The sequence below is a fragment of the Filicampus tigris genome, chromosome 6 (genome assembly GCF_054856515.1).
Source record: "Filicampus tigris isolate MCC_2025a chromosome 6, RoL_Ftig_1.0, whole genome shotgun sequence".
Lineage (NCBI taxonomy): Eukaryota > Metazoa > Chordata > Actinopteri > Syngnathiformes > Syngnathidae > Filicampus > Filicampus tigris.
The window spans coordinates 22564424-22587905 of NC_141222.1; the positions used below are offsets into that span (position 1 = coordinate 22564424).

General features: G+C 39.9%; 1 protein-coding gene and 1 long non-coding RNA gene across 2 annotated transcripts in view; one reads left to right on the plus strand and one right to left on the minus strand.

Moving 5' to 3' along the window:
• The first annotated feature begins 2952 nt into the window (after positions 1-2952).
• Positions 2953-23482, plus strand: part of LOC147146285 (uncharacterized) — a 36429-nt gene continuing 15899 nt past the window's right edge. Inside the window, exon 1 of the long non-coding RNA XR_015087315.1 lies at positions 2953-3224. This is a non-coding gene — a long non-coding RNA (uncharacterized LOC147146285). The remainder of the gene's footprint in view (positions 3225-23482) is intronic.
• Positions 14646-23482, minus strand: part of LOC147146286 (uncharacterized) — a 51273-nt gene continuing 42436 nt past the window's right edge. The window contains exons 4-5 of the mRNA XM_086034690.1: positions 15035-15095; positions 14646-14690 (exon numbers count right to left, since the gene is read on the minus strand). Of these exons, the coding sequence (XP_085890816.1) occupies positions 14661-14690; positions 15035-15095 (91 nt within the window). The 3' untranslated portion in view covers positions 14646-14660. The remainder of the gene's footprint in view (positions 14691-15034; positions 15096-23482) is intronic.

The following is a 23482-nucleotide window of genomic DNA, read 5'->3' on the forward strand; positions in this document are numbered from 1 at the left end:
TGACCTTCTCCAGCGCGTGTATGCGCTCCTCCATGGCGCTGGTGTGGATGTAGTCATAGATGGAGGCCCCGATACTCCACACCGCCCACACGGCATCCACCAGAGCCTTCATGGTGGGAGAGACCATCGAGGGGGACGCCTGCAGCCGGGTGCCCGACGCAGCCGCCGCTCACTGGCTCTTCGCCACTGTGATGATGCACACAGGACAACACTGAGTCTGGACAGATAATCAGAATGATATCATATATACATACATACATACACACATTATCACAATTTGATTAATTTTTTAAAATCGATAAATCCTTACAACATATTCACATCTACTTAGGTTATAACAAAGATACTAGATTGTTGATGACCACAAAACTGCTTGGGATCTGCCAAAGAAAAGTCAAAAAATCTATGGGACGATAGAGATTGCGTTGACCTAATAGAAAGTGATTCAATTTTGACAAGCGGAAAATAGGTGTGACCAAACTAAAACTATGACCTTCCACAAAAAAAAAAAATATTTGCAGCAATGAACAATTGACTAATACAGTGTGTTGTGGATTTAAGTGTATCAGGTTGTCACCGTGGGATCAAAATCAATTTTAAAATTATTCTACTGGTCTATAAATCACTGAATGGTTTAGGGCTTGAATACATTAAAGAAATGCCCATGGAATATAAAGCCAATAAGTTTTCTGAGGTTAGAAGACTCGGGTCAATTAGTGGAGCCCACAGTTCAAAGCAACCATAGTGCATGACAATTTAGCTGTTACGCTGCATGCAAAACGGATAAACTGACAACAGAACTGAAGTTAGCCTCAAGTGTAAATGCTTTCAAGGTCAGGGTAAAAATTATGTGACGCCTGTGACGAAATGTAACTGACGCCTCTTCTCATTCTGAAGTCATTTGATTAAATGAGTGAGCTCATTGTCGAACTGACTCGCTTCTCGAGCAACAGCTGATGAACAAGGCTGACATTCCGGTGTGCGTGTATGTGAGTATGTCGAGGCGGAATAAAAAGGCCCAAACTCACCAACACGCGACAAACGCGAACGCGGTGGTCGATACGTTGAGGAACATCCGTCCCAATGGTGCCAGAACTAGCGAATAATGTTATTTAGTTCATTTAAACACCAACCAGCTGTTGGTTTCACTCGTTGACACTTGTGACACAAGGCGCTTACATTCAGCATCAAGCTAGCTTGAGAGTGCGCGCATCACTTCCGGTCGCACGTTTCAATGTAAAATAAGACGGCTTATAAAGTACTGTATATTTTAAAAATATATAACTCATCATGAAATCTTGACCAGATACGTATGTGCATTCTACAAAAAACATTGTTGTATAATTAAATAAAAGTCCAGAGGAAAAAGTCGAGAACGAAAATAAGAGCTAGGCTATTAACATCCTCTTCCAGTATTCGTCTACTAGCATGCGGCCACTCGCCGAGTTACATCAAATAGTCTCTACGGGTTTTAAGTGGAACATGACCTTGTGAATAGTACAGAAGGCAGACAAAGAAAAGATGAGTCGAGGAAATGGTTAGAAACCAAATGTAAAGCATGTGTTCTGCACTTACAGTGTGTGATGTACCCGAGACGACCAGCAGCACAGCACACGTGTCGATTTCTGTTGTAGTACCAAGACTCACCTGTAAGAGGCATCATGGTGCTACAGGGTAACCAGACTGCTGCTAAATACAGAAAATAAGAAAAAAAGTAGTCATAAAGAAGAAATGGGAGAAGCCTGGATCTTGCTTGTCTGATTTATAACATTCCTGCTCAAAACGCTTGCCCTTGTCATTTTAATTGTGATGAATGACGTGTGAGGCAAAATTCATCACAATCACAGAGTTCATGGCTTGACCCAAAGTGTTGACCACAAACACAGGGTTTGGGGATTGTAAATGTTGAACACGTTTAAAATTTCTGATTGTCAACCCGACTGTTTTTTCAGCTAATCAGGGATTCAAAAAACACCACTTAACACACACCACAACACAGGATAAGTGTTTGCGAATATTTGAGAGAAATCCAACAATCAGGCCTTTACTGACTTTGATTGCAAGGGAAGGAAAATGCTTGAAAGTATTAGGATTATGGTTTCGAAACACTACTTCATGGCAGGGTCAGGGTTTTAAAATAAGATATCTCTCTTGGCAGGGTTCAGGTTTCAAGGTAGGGTTTCTAAGGTTTGAATTTCAAGACCATATATCTATCTATCTATCTATATCTATATCTATATCTATATCTATATCTATATATATATTTAAACATAACTTTCTACTGATTAAGCAAACATTTTGAGTCCATGCGTGAACGCAGCACGACGATTGACAGTAAGCAACACGTGACCACTCCAACACGGTCCAGCCGGTTTGACTGCCGTGCAATGACGCTGCTCGGCCACGTGGGGTCGCTCCGCGCCGCCACGCCGCTGTCCGGGGGAGGGGAAGAGGGCGAGATGAACCCGGCCGGGATGAAACCTTCACAACCGCCTTGACAATCACAACGAGGTGGAAGGAACACCTTGGAGAGAGCCGCGCAGCAACACAACGCGTGGACATTTCCTCCTCTTGCTGGTTACTTGGGACTAGCGCTCCGACCCCCACCCCCTCCTCTCCCAAGACCTACAACCGGAGAGGAGCCAGTGGAGACGCGCTGAAAATAACCAGGTTACCACTCACTTCCCCGCTTTTTGGGGAGGGCCCGGCGGCTCCTCCTTTTCCAGCTGTTTGGGAATATCCCACTCAGTCACCGTTTTCACGCCACACGAGGAGGAGGGGCTTCCTCCGTCTGCCTCCTACCGGCATGACTCCCCCTGACACGGCGCTTTGGCTGGGGTGCGCACCCACCCGGGATCTCTCACTAGGGGTGGGGGCTTTTTCTTCTTTGGAGGACACTGTTGCGTGTGTTTGAGGAGACGATCATGCGCAAGGAGGGGTGGCTGTGCTGCCGCTGCTGGCGGAGGTGGTGGTTGGGGGGGGATGGGGGGGGGGGACTGTCCGAGCTGTTGCACAAGATTTGCCCACCCACCCTTCTTAAAGGATAATGTGGACGAACGGGGAAGTTTGGACTCTCCTGCAGAAAGCCAGGCCACCAGACAGACAGTGGCTGCTTCCCCCCACCACGCTCCCCCCCCCTCCCACCATGAGGCTACTGTGGATGCTGCTGCATGGAGGTGACAGCAACCCACCTACAGACCAACAGGCAGCATCACCTTGACTTGGTATGTATCCATACGAACGACCCAAACTGTGGCCCACAGTCCAAAAATAAGTTGCCGGTCATTTGGGGAGGGAGATTGTGGGGTGGGGGGCAATCCTAGTAAAATGCTGTTTTAGCTATTTAACTAATAATCAAGCATAAGCATGCATGTCTGTGTGGGGAGTTGTTGTTTTTTTAAATACGACTCTTATATGATGATGATGTCTTTTAGTACATTTGGGTCCCAAAATGAAAAAGTTTGAGAAATAGTATTTTAAGATTATCCAGAGTACTGATTTTATTGTTGCGAGTACAAGAATTAGTGAGCAGGACAGTCTTACCGTCCTCTGTGATGGTGATGATGATGATGATGATGATGATGATGATGGTGTGTGTGTGTGTTAGAAGCTGGGTCTTTGCGGGCAAGGTGAGTCCTCCATCTATTCAACTGGCCTACAAAGTCCCAGTTTCTGGCTCACTTGAGCAGCAAGTTCAAGAACGCATTGGAAACATGCCAGCTGGAATAGAGAAAGAGTTTAGAAAGATAAGTGTGTAGTTAATTCAGTGTAAAAAAAAAAAAAAAGACAATAACATGAGGCAGATCATTAAAAACATGTATCTCTAAATATAATATTTTTCTTTCTATTTGGCAATTTTTCCAAATAAAACACTGCAAATATGGATGTACTGTGACCCATGAAAAGCTCATCAATCGGCTGCAGGTAAAATTATCAGTAAAATAGCCATATCGCTGCAGATGCTGTAAAAACGTAGTTTTGTATTCAAAGACGTCTAAGTTCACATTCCACTGTTGCTCAATAGCCGCCTAAGGAAATATGAACTTTTGTCCTACAGTCTTGTGAAAGCTTGTTTAAAAAAAAAAAAAAAAAGAAGCAAAAACAGGTTAGAGGTTGGACAACTATGACTTGCATTTTCCTAGAGAGTTTTGAAGTTACCCCAAGCTTACCCCAAGTAAACTATCATCATGATGAATCATCCAGAGAAAAGTGGCCATCTTTCTTTAGCTTTGGCAATGCGGTCATCACGTCATACACCAAGTGTGGATGCTCGGTTTCTGCACCCAAAAGTAGTGAAAAGTGTGCCAAACAAGGCTAAATCTAGCAAAGCTTCGTTACATTGAACAGGTGGAGAAGAAGTTGTTATGAAGGCCTGTTTCTATATCCGGCCTGACCCTGGCGTGCCGTACATACTTCCCTAATGAATTTAGCATCCTGACACTAGATGCTTTATGCAATTAATAGAGGAGGGAGAAGGGTCGCGGTGGCATCTCGGTGCTGCAAGTGACACGTAGGTAAGGCATTTGCTGAAGCCTCGTAGTCTTCTTATTTTTTTTTTCTATCAATATAAAAGATGCTAACTTCAGCGGTTATCAAAAGGGCTCATCATAGACGCTAAAGATTTTCATTTACCGTTGCAATGTAATCTCTGTGTCGTTTGCAGCCTTTTATAGGGCAAGGAAACAATAGATGTCACACGGTTTTCCAAGACAATCAATAAGGTTATAATTATAATAAATAATAATAATATTCAATACATAATTAGAATATAATAGTTGAAGTATAATGGAATAAGTACATCTGATGCGGGTTTATCAATAGTATTTATAGGATGAAAATAAACATTTTGAAGCTGTATTCTTGTAATGGACTAAAATCCAAATTATTTAAATAAGCACCCCTGTAAAGGTTTCATATTTTTTTCTGAATAGTAGAACTTTATAAGGCAAGGAACCATATTTGGTTCCCAAAAGGCAAAATGTTATGTTATGTTTGTTTTTTAAAGCAAAAAAAGCAAAAAAATAAAATAAAAAAAAGACTACCGGAACAATCTTTCTGGCTGCCTAAACGTATTTCAATGAGTGCCCTACAATGGTTTAAGATAGTTTTCAAAAAGAATAAGACATCTGTCATCACACTTTATAAGGCAGGGGGGAACCAGATTTGGTTTCCAAAATGGATACCACATGCCTCACTGGAGAGCAACGTGACAATAAAGAGAAGTCATGATAATGAAAAAGTTACACTCTATGATTATTTTTTCATTCATTCATTCATAATTATAATCTCAATAATGTCAAATAAATGTATTCCACTTTCACACCATCCTCATTTTATGATAAAACACATTGAAACTTTCGTGACACATTACAACAATTCCATGCCGTTAAAATTGATATCATTTCATCGAGTGCCCTATAAAGTGGAGGGTCTTTCATTTTTACATGGCCACCTCTTTTATGATCAGCCGATTTCAACTGTCAGAAGCAGGGCGGAAAGACCTATTCAAAACTTTAAAGATTAACATTTCAAATCATCTTAGCAGGAATCACCAATAAAATGCTTGACGACGGATGAGCGCCCAAGCGGTGCTAAACGTTGTCCTTATAAGCTTCAGCAGAACGACGCAGGTCGCATGCTGAAGGAATGAGAGCCTGGTCTGAACAAGCAACGGGACCACAGGGTGGCTGATTAATATCATACAGAGATGATATGAAACAGTGTCAGCTGCTACCGCTCGCCCTGGGCCCTCAACAATCAGAGCCACCCCGTCGCTGGCTGCTAACATCTTCATTTTCCTTCCCTGTCTCATATTCTCACACTGTTTGTATGCGGGCTAGTCGACTTACTTAAAATAGCCCCCCCACACCCCCCCCCCACCCTTGCTTGTTTTCTGCCTCGGGTTCCGCCATTAGATCGGAACGACAAGCCGATCTTGGCGTTGAGTGAACCGCGGAGATACGTAGAAGCTTTGTTTAACTTTTCTCTGGAATGAACTCAGTCAACCTTCCCATAAAAATTTTTTTAAAAAAACGTCACTTGGGACGCTAATAAACCCCCGCCAGATATGTACACTTTTGGTAAATAGCCCAAAGCGTTCTTTGTGTGTGCCAATTACGAAGGTCACCATGTTGCACTAACGCCTCTCGTGGCACCAAAGGATCCGGGAAGTGCGCAAGTTTGATGTGAAAAATCTGGAAGGAGGCAGAGAAGATGTTACGCTAGGGAGGGAGGGAGAGAAAAGGCAGCAAGAAAAGTGAGGGACTTTTAGGGGCAGCTGTGTTTTATTAACCCAGTCATAATGCCCCTAAAAATCCTTATTGCTCTTGCAATGCTCCACAAAAACTACTGAGACGTCAACAACCTGTTACGAGCCGACTTTTCCCAACGTTGTTTGCCGATGCTGATTAGCGAGCTGGAAATGTTAACAACTCTATCGCCGGGGGGGGAGGTTGCGCACGGACCGTGAAAAGTGTCTCGCCTTCTAACAATGGCGGCGTTCGCATATTCCAAGGCATACCGCCGCACGCACAGCGCGGCTCGGTGTGCAACTCATAAAGGGAGTGATGGGCAGGTAGAGCGAAACGGAGCGCGCGGTACGAGCCGGTTGCGATGGAGGGAGGCCGAGGGAGGGGAGTGTTAGGAGTCATAAACAAGGAGACATCTTGACAGGCAGCAGATGAGCGCGCTGGCAAAGGCAGGACAGCAGCTGTATACAGACAGAAAATGGCAACCCAGATGGAAAGATGGAATGCACGGCAGACGCTGTTTGATTTGACAAATGTTTTGTTGAACGGCAGTGACTAAGTTGACTGATGGACAATCAAAGGTAATAACTTGGAACGTTTTGAGGTAGTTTTTACGTTTAAATTAGACAGTTTGGGACCCTCGGTTGTGCATGTTTGTCAATGTGAGCGGGAATGGTTGTCAGCCTGTACGAGGCCTGTGATAGTCAGATACCGATTACGCGGGTCAACAAAGGTTTACGAAATGTTTTAGTCAGAGATGCAAGTAAACTCCTAGGTGAATTTCTTTAGACTGATTACGAATCTGACCTTGTTTTTCTCTATCACATCAGGTTTGCATAATATAATAACAAGGAATATAGTAATGTATTGAGTAATATTTATGAATTAAAGGTTAGGTTCAGCAACAGGTGGAATTTTTTTCGGAAACGTCGTAGCTATAAATAAATTACAAGGTATGGTAAAATCCATATTGCGCAACCTTTTATAGGTCAAACTTATAAACAAAAAAAATTTCAATTGCCTGATGTGCTGGAAAAGTAAGAATTAACAACTGGGTTATTTTGAGATGATAAGTCTTCAGGCACCTCACAACTGGTGACCTCCAGGCCAGGAGCTGGATTGAGGATGGACTTTTTTGTTTTTGAACTTAAAATAAAGATAATGAATACGTGAAATTATATTGAAATTTTGTAAAATTTCATTTCTTGTAGGAAAAGGTATTTGTTGATGTTTTCATGTAACTTTATAAGACATGATGCTTAGCATGCAAAGCTCCCTGCACTTTTTGTTAGAATTTTGAATCAAAGATGTTTGTTTTCTAAGACTGAAATAAACGTACACGTTGCAAATCTGAAAAGCTGGTTAATAAACATGTCCTTAACAGCATTTGAACAAGTGTTGGGAGTTTGTATCACCCCAAATTTGAACTCCAATATTTTCACTTTTACCGCAAACATCGGCTCTAAATATTGGTTATTGGCCTTCTTGGCTACTAATAACACTGGTCGACAACAAATTTTAACCAGCGATGGCTTTATGTGTGTTAATAATTGCAGCCCTAGATCACTTTTTCGGTAGACAACATCACTCGGAAATGACCCATCACCGGTGAGTTATTTTTAGAACAGGCCCAAACGCTACTCATGTGGTCCTCGTGGGCTACCTGGTGCCTGCGGGTACCACGTCGGTAACACCTGGGCTACATCTCTCGGGCAACCCTAATGAGAACAAGTGGTGTCGAAAACGGATGGATGGGACTGTCCGTGGCAGTACGGTGGAATAGCGGTTAGCATGTTTTCCTAACAGCTCTGAGGTTTGGGGTTTGAATTTGGGCTCAGGCCCTCCTGTGTGGCGTCTGCATGTTCTCATATGTGAGAAACTGGAGAAACTCGATATAATATATTATTTATATTTAATATGTCTTTCCTAAATTGCATGTTTGATTTCCTTGCTCTTTTTACACTCGGAAGTCACAATTGTCTGTTAACCAATCAACCGCTACACAAGTCTACCGCACTACTGCAACTGGTACCCAAATGAAAGATTGCTACGATATCGGTCAAGTGTTTTGGAACGCTTTACGATGAAAACGTAGAAAAATGAAAAGTACTCCCGTGCCGCTGCACTGTGTAAAAAGGTGGGTGAAGTTGACCTCGTGGTGTGAAGTTCAAAACTGGACACTCACTTCTCCTGCCCTGTTGTTGAGAAACCGTCACTGAACTTTTTTTTTTTTACACCAAACCAAGTCCAGCACGCACCGGATTAAATGGTTTCAATGACCAGTCACTACCGTATATCGGACAATAACCAGTTTAATTGTTGAGACAAGAAATGCATTGTGGTCTGGAATTCTTTTCAGTATAAGTTCGTGAACTTGTGACCTTATTTAGGATAAGCGGTATAGAAAATCAAGAGATATCTGTTTCATTATGTCCTCTCATTTGCATGTGTACGCTCTGTTTTAGAAGGAAAGGGACAAGCTGTGGAGCATTTGGGATCCATGCCCGGGTGTGGTTTGGTTTGGTTTGGTTTGGTGTGGTGGGCTGTCAATGTTGGCGAATGAGTCATAAGAAACTATTCTGTTGAGTCTCCATCACTAGAATGACATTCGCTTGTTGGTTGGAAAGAATACTCCGAGCGAGTGTAATAGGGTTGAACAATGGATCAATTTCATATCGACGCCGCAATTTTCAGATCGCAAAGGCTGTAAAAACAAAATACAACTGTGCTTCGTTTCGATCAATTTGTGTTATTGTTGTAATCTGACTTATGACTTACTGACAACTGACTGAACGATAACAACTCAAATTGAAGTAGATAAATAAACTGTCTTTGATATTAATTCATGATTCATTGGCATTCATTTTAGCGAAATGTCTAACCTATAAGACCAAAACATGTATAATCAATATGATATTGTTAATGCAACACAGAATAATTTATTGCTTATGTTTGTTTAAAAAAATACATGGGACAAGGACCTTGAAAAAAATAATTACATAATATTATATTGCCATTACAGTATTGAGGGGGAGGGATCACAATTAGGATTATTTTTCAAAATCGTTCAGCCCTACACTCCGATTTTCAATAACAAAAAAATTAAGTGAGTTGATTCCTGCGAAACAAAGCACATTAGTCGGTTTGGCAGTTTTGTGCCGCCCTTGAATGGTAATTTTATGGAAGAGAGCCGTTTGCGCAAATTAATAACTTATGTGGTTATTTACTTCAAACCCTTTGTTGTTGTGTTCGTGGATCTTTTACACATGCGGTGAGAAATGTACTACGAAGAATGAAATATATTGTAGAGCCTGTATTTTGCATGTATGCATTCATTTTATCCATATTTCAAATGGCATTTTTGTCAAACAATCTGGTTAGGGAATGTGTGGTCCTATGTGCCTCCCCCCCACTAGCACTGATGAAAAATTGTGGCCCCCTCCAGCATTTAAGTTGCCCATCCCTGGCATAGGGGATAGGAGAGCGAGACAGACACGGGAGGGAGGGATGGAGGGAGGGAAATTGTGGACGATGACTCAGGGCCATGAACCACATGGTGATGGAGAAGGGAGGAAGGAATTGCTCATCGGAGCATGTGGAATCTCATACGGCTATCACAGGACTGACCGTGTGTTTCCCCCGTGGCCATCAAGCACCCCCTCGATTGACATCACTCTCCCAAACTAGGAAGTGAGTGAAAGTGTCGATTGTGGTGCATCCCCATCACACAGGAAGCATTCTAACGCTCTTCTTTGAGACTCCTCGAGGCGTCACGCTTGTGATCACCAGAACATAAGTGACTTTTTTATACTCGGTTTTCCAAAAGACGGTCACATGATGGCTCCCCCTCGATCCCCTGAGGAGTCCATGCTTGTGAAATTTTTTTTATTATCTCACAAAGCCGTTTGAATTTGTAGAAAGCTGGCAGCTCGAGTACTACTATAGTCTCCCCAGCTGAGTGCGTTCGCAGAGACAGCTGGACTAAATGTAAAAAAAACAACAACAAAAAAAACGTTTATTTGCAGTTTTAAATATGCTGGTCGGTTTGTATTTGGCTTTGAAATTACAGCAAGTCGGTGCGGGTTGCTCTTCTCCCGCCACAAATTAGGCAACGGCGTCCAAATATTTAAGCCAAGGAAGAACTGAAAATGGCTTGTTGAGAGAGTTTTCCCACAACGGTGAGGCGACTTCGTCATGTTGACAGAGAGGAGCTGAATGAGGCACCAACAGATGGCTCACTTGGTGGAATTTGTGTGGGATTGTGTTACGCCAACCTGAGTTTTTCATGTGTGCCATCTAGTACCCATCATTAAGGTTTTCCTGCCTGCAGCTTGTGGCTAATTGGAATGAGTAAGGTTGGATTTTACACCGCGTGTTTAAATTGACAGATATGTGTCACGGCACTGTCAGGGAAAAAAAACGGCATGGAATCAGATATCCTCATATTCGATCAGGCCTCCATCATATGTGGCTGAATTAGATATTGGATATGTGACTGCAATGTTAGCAGACAGATTGAATTGACCTTAATGCTGTGAATTAGATGTCATCGAAATGCATCGATAGAACTCAATTTCTAGAGCACTCAAACGGCTGTAACAAAGCGCCATAGAAAATAAAGATCGAACATAAAACACACACGCAAAAAAATGATCATAATAAAGAATAAAAGTGCTTATGATGGCTGCCTGCTAAAAAATGATAATAGAAAATAAATAACGCTATTATACTGTCGTACAATTACGGGAATAAAGTTGACGTACTATGACTATAAAATTGAAAAACTCCAAGAAAAAAAGTTGCGGTATTAATAAAACAAAAACAAAAAAAATACATTAACTCATTCACTGCCATATTTATTTCTCTTTTCACAGTCCACCCATTCAATCCCAGGAATTTATTGATTTAAAAAAAAAAAAAAAAAAAAATCAAGCGTTAGGGTAAAAGAGGGTCTGAAAATGCCTGGCAGTAAATGAGATAATTTCATGAAAACAAAGTTACATGATTACAAGAATAGCATTAAAGGGATGTAATTGTCATTTTACAAGATAAAAGTTATATGGAAAAAAAATGGTCATTTTATGACATTCAAGTCACAATATGAGAATAAAAGTGTGATGTGAGGAAAAAGTTATTTGACATGATAAAGTTAGAATTTATGAGAATAAAGTAATTTTCACCTCTGTTTATACGTTGGTGTGTAGTCGTTTAACTGCATTTCAATAATTTGTATGCAGTTGTTCAGTAACTGTCAGCACACTAATATCAATTACGTGTCAGTCCGAATGAAAAGCTTGCATCTGCAAAATAAGTCCAGAATGTCAGACTGACTGAGCAGGTGAAAGGGGCACACCCATGAGCCTCTGTTGAATCAAGCCCGACGTTATCGTCTGTATGCTGACAGCCACGCGGCACTGGAGGTACCACTTGAATGCAGCGCGAATAATGTAGACAAAAGAGGGAAAGGTGAGGAAAAAGTGGATGGCGCCCTACCTTACAAGCCAGCATGAACCCTCCGACCCGCTCTCACTCCATCAGCCTTCTCAATGTGACTTGGGGATCACAAGCGTATGGTGTATTCGACCTGCCATAGTGTTTGGAATATCATTAGTGACGCGCAAACCTGGAAGCAGGCTAGCACAGCTCATTTTTTTGTAGGCCAAACCTAAAAATATAAATGTATGATTTGCTCTGCTTGAAGTGCGTTATATGACCCGTTTAGACTAGAGAATAAATTATGGAAATTTGATTAGCACGTCAGGACTGATTTGAAATTTCACACTCGCAAAGAAGGACTGTATACTGCACCTCATAAAGAGTCTTTTTTTTTTTTTAAAGTGAGTCGCTATAGCTTGAGTCAATCGGCCAACCTCCCTCCTCATATCTGAAACACAAATACAGTGAACCCTCGCTTTTTCACACTTCAGCATTTGAGAATTCTTATATGCAGATTTTTTGGGGGTTGACGTGTCCTCCATTATTTGCTGAAAACTCACCTATTCCCTGTTTTTGTGTCATTCTATGGTGCTCTAGAACTGTGTTGAATTGAGTTGAGCAGCGTCATTTAGACAAAAGTATGGCTTTGCCACCATCTTCAGTCATCTTGGTGCCATAGGATTATGTTGAAGTGAAATATGGAGCTTCATTTAGGCAAAATAGTGCTTTGCTGCCATCTTGTTCCCAAGGAATTATATTGAATTGATCTGAGGATCTCGATTTGGACAAAAGTAGTGCTTTTCCACCATCTTCTTGCCAAGGAATTATGTTGAAATGAGTTGAGGAGCTGTCCTCGTAACATACAGTAATGGTGCCTTGAGATACACATTCCATTTGTTCTGTAATGACTCTCATAACTCAAAAACACTCATATCTCAAATTGTGTTTTCCATTTAAATGACTGGAAAATCTATCCATCTATCCATCCAAAATCTGGAAAATAACACTGTCTTTCTACATGTGTTGCTCCATACCTTGTGTTCAATCCGTTGCGTTTAGGGTAACAACACAGCCACATAGATGCTAATTCACATTAAATGAAGCTAGCAGACTGAAAGGCTGCGCTATGTGATGGTTTTAGATACGCTAGCTGTAATTCTCTCGCTTTTATGTTTAGTTTGACAGTAAACTTCACAATAACCAGTAAACAATCCTAACACATAGACGGCTTGAAACCCTTTTTTAAAAATATTTTCTTGGAAGAATATTTGCCAAAGTGCTACATATTGTGAAGTGAGTTTACACCTAGCATACAGTAGCTTGAAACCTTTTTTAAAAATATTTTTTGGTGAAGAGTGTTTGCCAAAGTGCTACTTATTGTGAAGTGAGTTGACACCTAGCATACAGTAGCTTGAAACCTTTTAAAAATATATTTTTTGGGGAAGAATATTTGCCAAAGTGCTGCTTATTGTGAAGTGAATTGACACCCACCATACAGTGCTCATATATCAGGGAACCACTGGACTACATTTCGAACAGTATTTTCTATACATTTAGTTTTTGGTATTGAAATAAATGTTTTTCCGTTTTTTTTTTCATTTGAATGAGTTTAAAAGGCGTGGGTGGGGTAAAACGGTTACAGGTGGCTCTGGACCGTGGGGTTCACTGCATAGAAAATGAGTGTACCTATAGAACTATTTCAATGGAAGGCAGCCCGCCGCATGCATGTGGCCTATTGAAAAGTGGCGTTGACGCAATGTTGCCAGAGTAAACAGCCTCGTAACCCCGTGGCAGACTGAAAGGCCGCCACATAAAGTGTATGGCATTAAGTGTAGGACCGTTGAGGATCTTCCAACCGGGCCCTGTGTACACAGCGACTTATATGGAATGCCATTGTGCCTTCCTGCACCGGTTCAGTTCAATCAGCAGCGCTCCTGTTTGCCTCGGATGTATCCGTATTTGCATTGTGTGAAAGTATTCCAGCAGCCCTCGTCGCTCTGCCAAGCAACCGCTGAGCCACTTTGGTTTCCAGTTGTTTTCCGCCCGTTTGGGGTCAAGCGTGCACGTTGGCACAGCGCGGCCAAATGCTGTCGGAGGCTCAACTGTGCAGTTGTGTAACTCCACGGGGCGATTGGCAGACGTGTGTTCCATGCAGAAGATACAGTCATACTCAACTCGTGTGTGTGTGTGTGTGTGTATGTGCGGAGTCAGAAAAAAATGAAAGTGGGTGTTTGCTTTGGCAGCGAGGGGCTTTGCCAAAGAGGCTGCCAAAGCTCACCAAACGAACCTGAAGCAAGCGCCGAGTCTTTTATCCTTCCCACCTCTTCGCTGTCATGAAAAGGTGGCCATTTTGCTCCACACACACAAACTCAGAGGGCGGCTTAGGTCTGTGTTGTAAAAATAAAAAAATAAGTCAGCAACATGGTGCAGTAAAAAAAGAGGAACTGGTGAGGATTTGCAGCTAAGCAGGGCTGGAGCAGAGCCTCACGGCTGCGACCGGGGCTCTCTTGAAGGCTCATTGTTTGGCCTTCGAGTTCAGCGGGCCTTCGTGCCAGACTTGGCTCTGAAGATTGTTCAACAACAACAACAACAAATAAAAGGAAAACCCATACTTAGCCCCAAAACTCCGTGGCCGAAAATTGGTTTCCTGCTTCTATTAAGGCCGTCAATGGAAGTTATTAAAGAAGTTGGAAAACATCAGCTGTCTATGAGATGTCATAATCACATTCAAGGCTGTGGGTCTCTTTTCGTAGAACTGTAACTTGCAACAAGCAAAGTAATCAACAACTAATTGTGTGCGTATGTGTGGAATCGTTTTAAGAGAGAATCCATTTGCTGGGATGCTGGTCCACCTCTCTTTGTGTAAAACTAAGTTGACCACTTACTCGTGAAATCTCTTCATTTTGTAGAGTGCTTCTTCTCAGGGAGACAGAGCCTATCCCAGCTGACTGGCAAGAGGCGGGGGTACACCCTCGTCTATATGTGCAGCGTCCTCCTCCGATGCGTCTTTAACAAACACGAGCAATAGATTGAGCTGCATGAAAATAAACAATACCACATTTATTAAGGATTTATAAATGTCTTAAATTATAAATGGTTAGGTTTAGTTTAAAATAAAAGAACAAATGAACCACAAATGAATACGAAAGTTTATTTATTCAATTAGGGCTGTTAACTTACTCAACACTTTGATGCGCAGCATTTTAAGCGTTCACTACGAAAATGTTACGAGCGTTGGTAGCATGTCTTACTCGTACTGACGGTTACTACAAAACTAAATGTGATCAGTTTGAAGTTTTATGTTTTGGGAATGTATATCATTTAAAATCAAAAAGAGGTGATAAACGTACCTGTCGAGCAGACTTTTTTTCTCCTGGAAGTGGATATTCCGCCATAGGTTCAGCAAAGCTCCTAAAGCCCAAGGTAACATTGTCAGCACGAGGCTGAGGGAGAGTGCCCGTGAGTGCACGGCAAATAACTGACACTGCTTCAGTTTTGCTTTCTGTCTCTGGGGGTTTTTCCTCTGGCATGGTGTTTTCTTCAAAGTTAAAATAGAGGAACAAGTTGGGGCCGGAGAGGGCAGATTTTTTTTTACCAAATACAATACAATACAATACAATTTTATTTATATAGCGCATTTCATAACAGCTAGAGCTGTAACAAAGCACTTTACAAACAATACAATAAATAGAACAAAAACAAAAGGCTGTGATACGTGTATTAATAAATATAGATATAAATTATATATAAAATATAAATAAAAATATAAATAAATAAAGCCAATAAATTGACATAAAACAGAGCCGGTCTGATCAACTTTACTCATGTGCCTGTCAGGTCCTGACCATTTCAATAAATATGACAAAAATTGATCTTTTTCTTTAAATGATTATTATTGCAAACTCCCTTTTAACTCATTCACTGCCATTGAAATATTTATTTGTCTTTTCACAGTCCAGCCATTCAATCACAGGAATTTATTTGTATATTTTAAAAAAAATTTTCAAACGTTAGGGGACAAGAGTGTCTGAAAATGTCTGGCAGTGAATGAGTTAAACACTGTTAGTAGTAAAATGTAAAACAAAAAAAAGGAATTGAATTCTAATGAGGGCATGGCAACAGTTTGAAGTATTTCTTTATTCAAACATACTGAAAAACTATATAAAATAAGTTGAATAGAAATGAAGAAAAATAGAACAGTGGCAATAAATTACATCATTGGGGAGAGCTTACAAGGAGTAGAAGGAAGTAAAAAAACATCTACTCCTACTCCTTAGTCTCTAAATACAATAATAGGTGATTCATATACAACATACTCTGTTACATAAATATATCAAAATAATTGGAATTCCTTAGTTTTGTGTGGCTTTAAATGTGCATTTTCCCTGAAAAATTTGGCCTAATTCCAATTTGTGCTTTGCTATTCGTCTTGATGGTTTTGTGTTGGCATCAAAAGAGATGTCAGCCACAGTATGACATGCACAAGGCCGCTCAAAGGCGCTGCCATGCGCTTTCTTGGAAACTCCTTTTCATTCCTTACGCCGAAACAGCAACAGACCACATTTGACTCCAGTATCAACAGCTTGGAGAAATACACATTTGCATGTTAAATATTCAAACAGACTTGCATGGCAGATATTCATGTTGACAGGGTGTTCTTTCCCTCTGTTTTTTTTTTTTTTTACCCATGATGTCATACCTGATGGTTTTGAAATGAACGTGTGTACCATAGAGCAGACACAATGTACATACATGCATGCTTCTATGCAATAAGATGACTCATCTTATTTAAAATAAACGAAACCAACCATGTTGTGGCGTCATTACAAATGTGCACACGCGCATCGATGACTAAAGTCTAAATTTGTTTGTCTATCTGCAGTTTTCTTACTGGCTCATTTCACTTTAGATGATAACACAACAAGGAAGATTGTCGATATTCCATATTATAAACACATAATATAGATTTATATAATATATATAATATAGACATTTTCTAATGTGCTTGTACTCATTAAGGTTGTTGTTGAGTTGAAGTTGGCCATCTGACTTTGGGCAAGAAACCAGGATCGGTTACAAGCCAATCGCAGCAAACTTTAACAATAGAATCCCCAGAAAAGGTATAATATGCATTGGGTATACTTAATAACAAAAAGGTTTCTTTCATAAAAATTGCATTTTGCAGAGTTCATGTCTTAAGTTATAAATGGTACAGTGAATATTCTCAGATTTCTGTAGTCCTCTATGAAAGCAGACTGTTTTTTGTGTGGTTTATGAAAAGACATTTTCAAACATCTGCTTTTACTTTGGAAAACAACGATCAACATTTTTAACTGTTTTCTGACAAAACAGTAACTGAATCTAAAACAATTCATGTTTGTGCATTTTCTGCACTGTCAATTCGAAATAATGTCCTGTTTTTGAGTAGTGGTATGGAAATTATTTTTTTTGGATCCGATTCATCAATCAATCAAAAAACAAATGACATTAATCAATTATTAAATAATTGCTAGCTGCATCCCTATTGTCAATAATAAAGAATTTGAACCTCGAATGGAGGAATATACTGTTGAACCATCATCACATATGTTGCCACCCAAGACATCGTCATAATTTTGTCGGGGACTTTAGTGTGCTTCATTAGACTTCACTTCTGTGAGCATCAACAATGTTACACCGCACGTTTTGCTTTTATTTGGATTTTTTTCTGGAGGCACTTATTCTAAAGGAAGGAGCAGCCTCAACAAGGTGTGTTAAGAGAAGAATTATGTGAGAAGTGAAAAATAATATACCGGAGAGGTTATGTGATTTAAGGCAGACATTTACAATGTTAAAATGGTGGTCCCTTGTTTATTTGTTTTTAAATTCTGAAAATGTAAATGATCAATCCGGACATAGAGGTGCCATTGAGGTTTGCTGGACTTCAAAGGGTTTGGACAGTCTTGACAGGAGGTCGTCAGTTTAAGACCGAATTGTGTTCCTACGACGGTGATGTAATGTGAATTTTGTGAACGTCGAAACGCGGCGTATTCATAGCAGTTAGGGCGGAATTACATTGATTTGAAAAACACTCATAAATATAAAACAATCAAATGGAAAATCTGCCAATATAGCAGTAATACACTTACAAAAACTGCATTTAAGTCAAGCAGTCAAATGCCGACAGCATTCTCACATCTGTTAGAATGATGCGTGAATTGAAATTGAAAAAAGGGACGTGTGTAACTTTTGGGACACCCTGTATAAAACAATCAAATGAAAAACAGTAAGTAGGGCCTTAAATAAGCTATTATAAGTTAGCACCACCTTGTATTTATACATAACCTTTGGATGCCTTTTGGTTCCACAACAACACAGGGCCTTGGGAAAATATGAAATATTAATATGGTGATCTCTCACTTTCAGTGATCTCTCATAGCAAGTAGCACTTCTGTAGCTTAATGGTCTAGATGTCTCTATGCTGGCACATAAGGAGGAAAATCTCAAAAGTGATGAGCTCAAAACTGGCAGAATCTTGTCAAGTTCAATCATAAATTAACATAATAAATAAATCATGCCATATATGAGAAGGTATGAAGAGATGGCTCAAAGGGTGACAGAAGAATAACGTGTACTTAACACCGACTGCCTTATCAGCATCCCTTATTGGCGGCTTGCATGGCGTGCGGGCAAAGCGAACTTATTAATGACCTGAAAGCTTCCTTTCATCGCTTTGCGTCCAAAAAGTGATGGCCTGTAAACAACCTTTCATCCATTTGTCACATTTTTGCACTTCTTTCTGATTAGATTTTGCTCTTTAACTGAAGATTGAAAGTAAACGGGCAAAAAAAAAAAAAAAAAAAAATCCACGCCGAGCTTTTAAAGTGAAATGATGCAACGTGCCGCCGTCCGTGCGTCTTTTCCAGCTGGCTGTGTATCCATTACAGCCACCATTGGTAACCGCACACCTTTAACGCAAGAGGCAGCCACTCACAACGCCAAAATAAGCGCTTGATTTATGGAGACGCTCGAGTTTGCACTTGGCTGCTGGAAGCTCTGATTTAATTTTGGTACCGAATGAGACGCAGACAATAAAAATGACTTATAGGTTTTTTATTTTGTTTTTTTAAGAGACCAAAGGTACAAAGGTACATTATAGAAGAGTAATAGTCACAGCCAAAATACTCACCCCCCCCCCACGCAACTCTTGTGATGCTCCATTATTGAACTCATGTCCTGTCGTGTGACTCTGACTCGAAGCGTCAGATGACACGTTTCTATGCAGATGTATTTACGAGATCAAATGTGATATGCGACATTTTATACCTCCCAAAAAGATCTTGATCATGTGTCGTTTAGCCAAATAGAGGAGAGGATTCTCTTCTTTCGCTAAATAAAAGCATTTGCTCAGAGATTGTATTTCCTCATACCCATACAACTCAATGCAATGTAGTATTGCCTATTTGGTTTTTGTTTTTTTCCTGAAAGGGAGGTGTTTATTTAGCGTTTCAAGGCAACCAGTGATTAATAGCAGCACGACATCTATTACAGCGGGAGGCCATTATTTGAGGAAATACGCTAGTGAGAATGAAAAATTCACGTTAAATCCCTGATCAGTGGCGCAGTGTGTTAACACAACAAGACTGGTGTCCGGGTTGGTCCACCAATATTACTGACCACAAAAGTAGGCAATTTAGGGTTGCCATGGCATCAGTAATTACAATTCTTCATTTACAGGCTAGTCGACTATCCTTGCTGAAGCCGTTTTTTTCAGGTTGAAAAAAAACAACAACTACACACTGAGTGAAATACATCTGTCTTTAAATTTTTAAACTTGGTGTTAGTGGTTAGCATGTCTGCCTCGTTGTTCTGAGGTTCTGTGTTGCAATCTCAGCTGCATGTTCTCCCTGTGCAAAACTAACCCCCAAAAGTATACAATACTATGCAAACGTATTTTGATTTATTTCCAGGGCAGCATAGTGTAAGTATAGTATAAATATTATAGATAAGGGAAAAATATTGGGTAAATATTCTCCTATTTCTATAGTCCTCCGTGAAAGCAGACTGATTATTTTTTTTTTATATTACATTTGTGTTGTATCAGAATAGTACATTTGCAATCACACGCTTTTTCCTTTGAAAAACGATGATCAACACTTTTGTCGATTTTCTGACATGTTACGGACCAATCGAGTAACTCAATCATAATTGATGCGGGCGAAATAGTCAGTTTAATCTATTACAGAAATAATTGTTGCTTGCAACCTGTAATTGACATGTACTCGAAAGTGAAGCAGCCTCAGAAGTGGATTTCAAACTAGCATTAATTAATGAGTACCCAAAAGTAGCAGTAGGACAATATTTTCGTGCCCAGTGCAAAACAAGCGCAGGGCGTGGTGTAAATCTGCACAGGAACAGGCTAATAAGTGTTTTCGCAGGCGCACACATCTTGGCGCGGATATAAACGGGTGTTTTGCGCCGTTGTGGGCTTCTACACAGCCGACTTGTTTGACCGACAGTAGAAGCGACTCATTACAAACGATTTTTTTCCAGGTTGTGTTCAGAAACTACAATATAAAAATCGTCCCCATCGTGGAAGGTTTTTGGAAACTGAACGAACATTTTCCGTCCATTTGCAGCCCTATCCCACAAATTCATGGAACAGGATGACACGGTTTCATTGTTCATGTTCCAAGTTATTTGGGATACAAACGGTGGTGCGGTGGCAACCGTCTTTCACACATTCTACATGTCATTTTAAGTCTGTTAAACATAACCCTAAACATAACCACTGCTGGTTTTCTGACTCTGTCTGCGTTATACGTTGCGGTCGGTAATTGGAATTCATACTCATCTGTCTTGTCGTGTTGCTTTTCTTTTCCGTAGCTTTGAAGTGGGTGTGAATGAGAGGCACGCTTAACTCATTCAATCCCAAAGACATATTTATGTCTTTTCACAGTCCAGCCATTCAATCCCAGGAATTTATTTATATTTTTTTTCCAAACATTAGTGTAAAAAAAAAGGGTCTGAAAATGTCTGGTACTGAATGAGTCAATGAGTAGGAGTGCAAAAAGAAGCTGGGCTTGTTTTTTGCAAAGCAAATGTACAGCCAAGGGATTTGTTTCATAGTGGCTTCACACAAAGAGGTGTAAAATAGCTTGACAGCCACAACTGTTGCCGTGTCAGCCCCGATCATATCTTTTTAATGTCATGTCTTACCACCAAGTCCACACATCTGCACGGAGAGCAGCTGTGGGATTGACTTTTCTGAAACACACGACTTGCCAGTGGGGATCAGAACGAGTCCATATTAAATAGTGACTTCACTCTAAGGCTCTCCAAAAACTTGAGATTTACACCGGTGGGGTCACCAGTGGAAGCGGAGCTGGAGCAGAGTGGTGCCGAGTTCTCCCCCCCCCCCCCCCCCTCGCACGTTCTGCTTTCTTTTACTGTATATGGCTCACAAAGCCATTGTGAGCGTGTGCCGGTCCAAGTGGGGGAAAGATATAGCTGACAGCCACTCTCAAGTAAAAGAAGTGACATTGTGCTGAATCCAAAAGTACCACTATTTAACCTCATACTTTATTTGATGTCACATTTTATCATTAAATTATACCTTGGTTTATTTTTAAGGTAGAGTAGCCACCGTATTTACTCATATATGGGTGCATGTAAACGCAGTAAATATCAAATTTTTAAACATAGATAGGTGCGGACTATAACCCGATTCGGCTAATATATCGTTTTTTTGTTGTTGTTTTTTTTTAATAGAGTGGGTGCGGCTTACATAAAGGTGTGGCTTATAGTCCAGAAAATACAGTAACGTAAGATCCTGCTAAATAATGTGTAGTGAACTTATTTACAACATGTGGGAAGACCGCACACTTTAATTCAACTGAGAGACTGTTCAAGTGCTTTATCTGCTGCTGTTATGGTTAGCGACTGAGCTCAATTTAGTTATCGATTTAATGGTACTGCTGTTTTGGTTGGCAACAAAATTGAAATGGGTGCTATGGCTAACATAGTCATGTTTGTGTGTAAATGAATAGGTTTCTTTGTAGGAAAAAAAAATGAAGCTTTTATTTGAGCCGAGATATGTTTATTTGTTAAGTCTTGGACGTAGCAAGTGACTAACTGCGGCAACTTTTGTTATGCAACCCTACGAAGTAAAAACCCAGCATATTGTTTTGAGTTTGCGGTTGTTTTCATGTTCAAGGACATCAGTTTGCTAATAAATTGAATCATAGTATACTGTATAATCAGTTACGGTCAACAACGCCTTTTGTGTCCTCAAAATAAAACAGACAAAATTCAGTTTGGCCAATTATATAGCAAATCATTTGGTATTAAATTAAGCCTCATAAGAACGGTTTAGTGATCCAGAGTCTGAGCAGGAAGAGCTTGATTTAGGCTGTGACATTAGCAGCGTATGTCACCTAACGCTCGATGAGCAAATGCACAATAATAATAAATAGTTCACATGGAGAATTAGCGCTGCACTGAAAAGAAGATAATACTAGTACAAGAATAGAGTGAGAATAATAATTAAGTCATACTGTAATATAATGAGAATAGTTTAAATTTTGAAATGGAAAAACAAACTGCTATAAAAAGAAAAAGTCAATACAATAAGATTAAATTTAAAATTGTAATAAGATGATGAAAAAATATGTTATTTTATGATAAAATGTGATTTGAGGGGAAAAGGTTGCAAATGACGTGGAAATATGAGGAAAAAAAGAAATAAAATGGGAGAATTATGAGTTATAGAGTTGGTATTTTATATAAAAATTAAATGAAAGAAGGAAATGAATATGCAGGGAAATATATAATTTTATGACAATGAAGCCGTAATATGAGGGGGGGAAAAGTTGTAATTGAATGAAAAAGTTTGAATATTATGTGGTACAAAGTTGACATTTATCCCAAATTATAACATTACGAGAAAAAAGTAGTGCTTATGTGAAAAGAGTTTGAATATTATGAGGGTAAAAAAAAATTGAATTTCATGAAAATAAAGTCGAGTTGTTATGAAAAAAAAGTTGGCATTTTATTTTTTTAAATATTAAAGTTGCAATATGAGGGAAGTTGGAATTTTAAGATGATCATAATGTGATAAAAAGTTGTAATTAGATAAAAATAAAATTATACCGACTAAAAATGTTGGAATACTGTATATAAAAAATAAGCAAAAAAAAAACAAAAAAAAACTGAATAGAAGAAAAAGACAATTTTGGACCCAGATCAGTAAATGATTGAACACAGCAGTATTTTATTTTATATATATGATACTTTGTGGAGTACGGCGCAAGGAAGAACCCATTACATTTAGGTGAGAATCTTGATAAAAGTGCAGTCGGAGCTATTTGTTTTCAGTCGTTTTTTGGTCTTATTTCCCCAGTCTACACCGAACATTCTAGTTGTATGCAAAGCAACAAATCAAATAGTGGCCTAAATCATTTACACAGTCCTGTGGTTTAAAAAAAAAAAAATCCTAATATTTCTGCCAAGTACTTGACTTCCTTATTAGAGCTCCTGCTTTATTGTAAAACAACCAAAGCAGGTGAAAACATTGCCAGCCACCCAGCATGTGAGGGGAAAATAGACTTGCAATAGTGTTGTGTTACTTCTTGGTTAACTCATTTACCACTACTCCAACCACCACTTTTACCCATCTGCTCTGTGGAAAGAAGTCATTGCGTCATCTAATTAGAGTGTAATTACTACAGGTCATTAAGTTCCTTTTCAAGTCTTCATGCACGCACGCTGTTAGGAGCACATTGCAACCCCCGACCCGGTCAACATACAACTTTCACTAA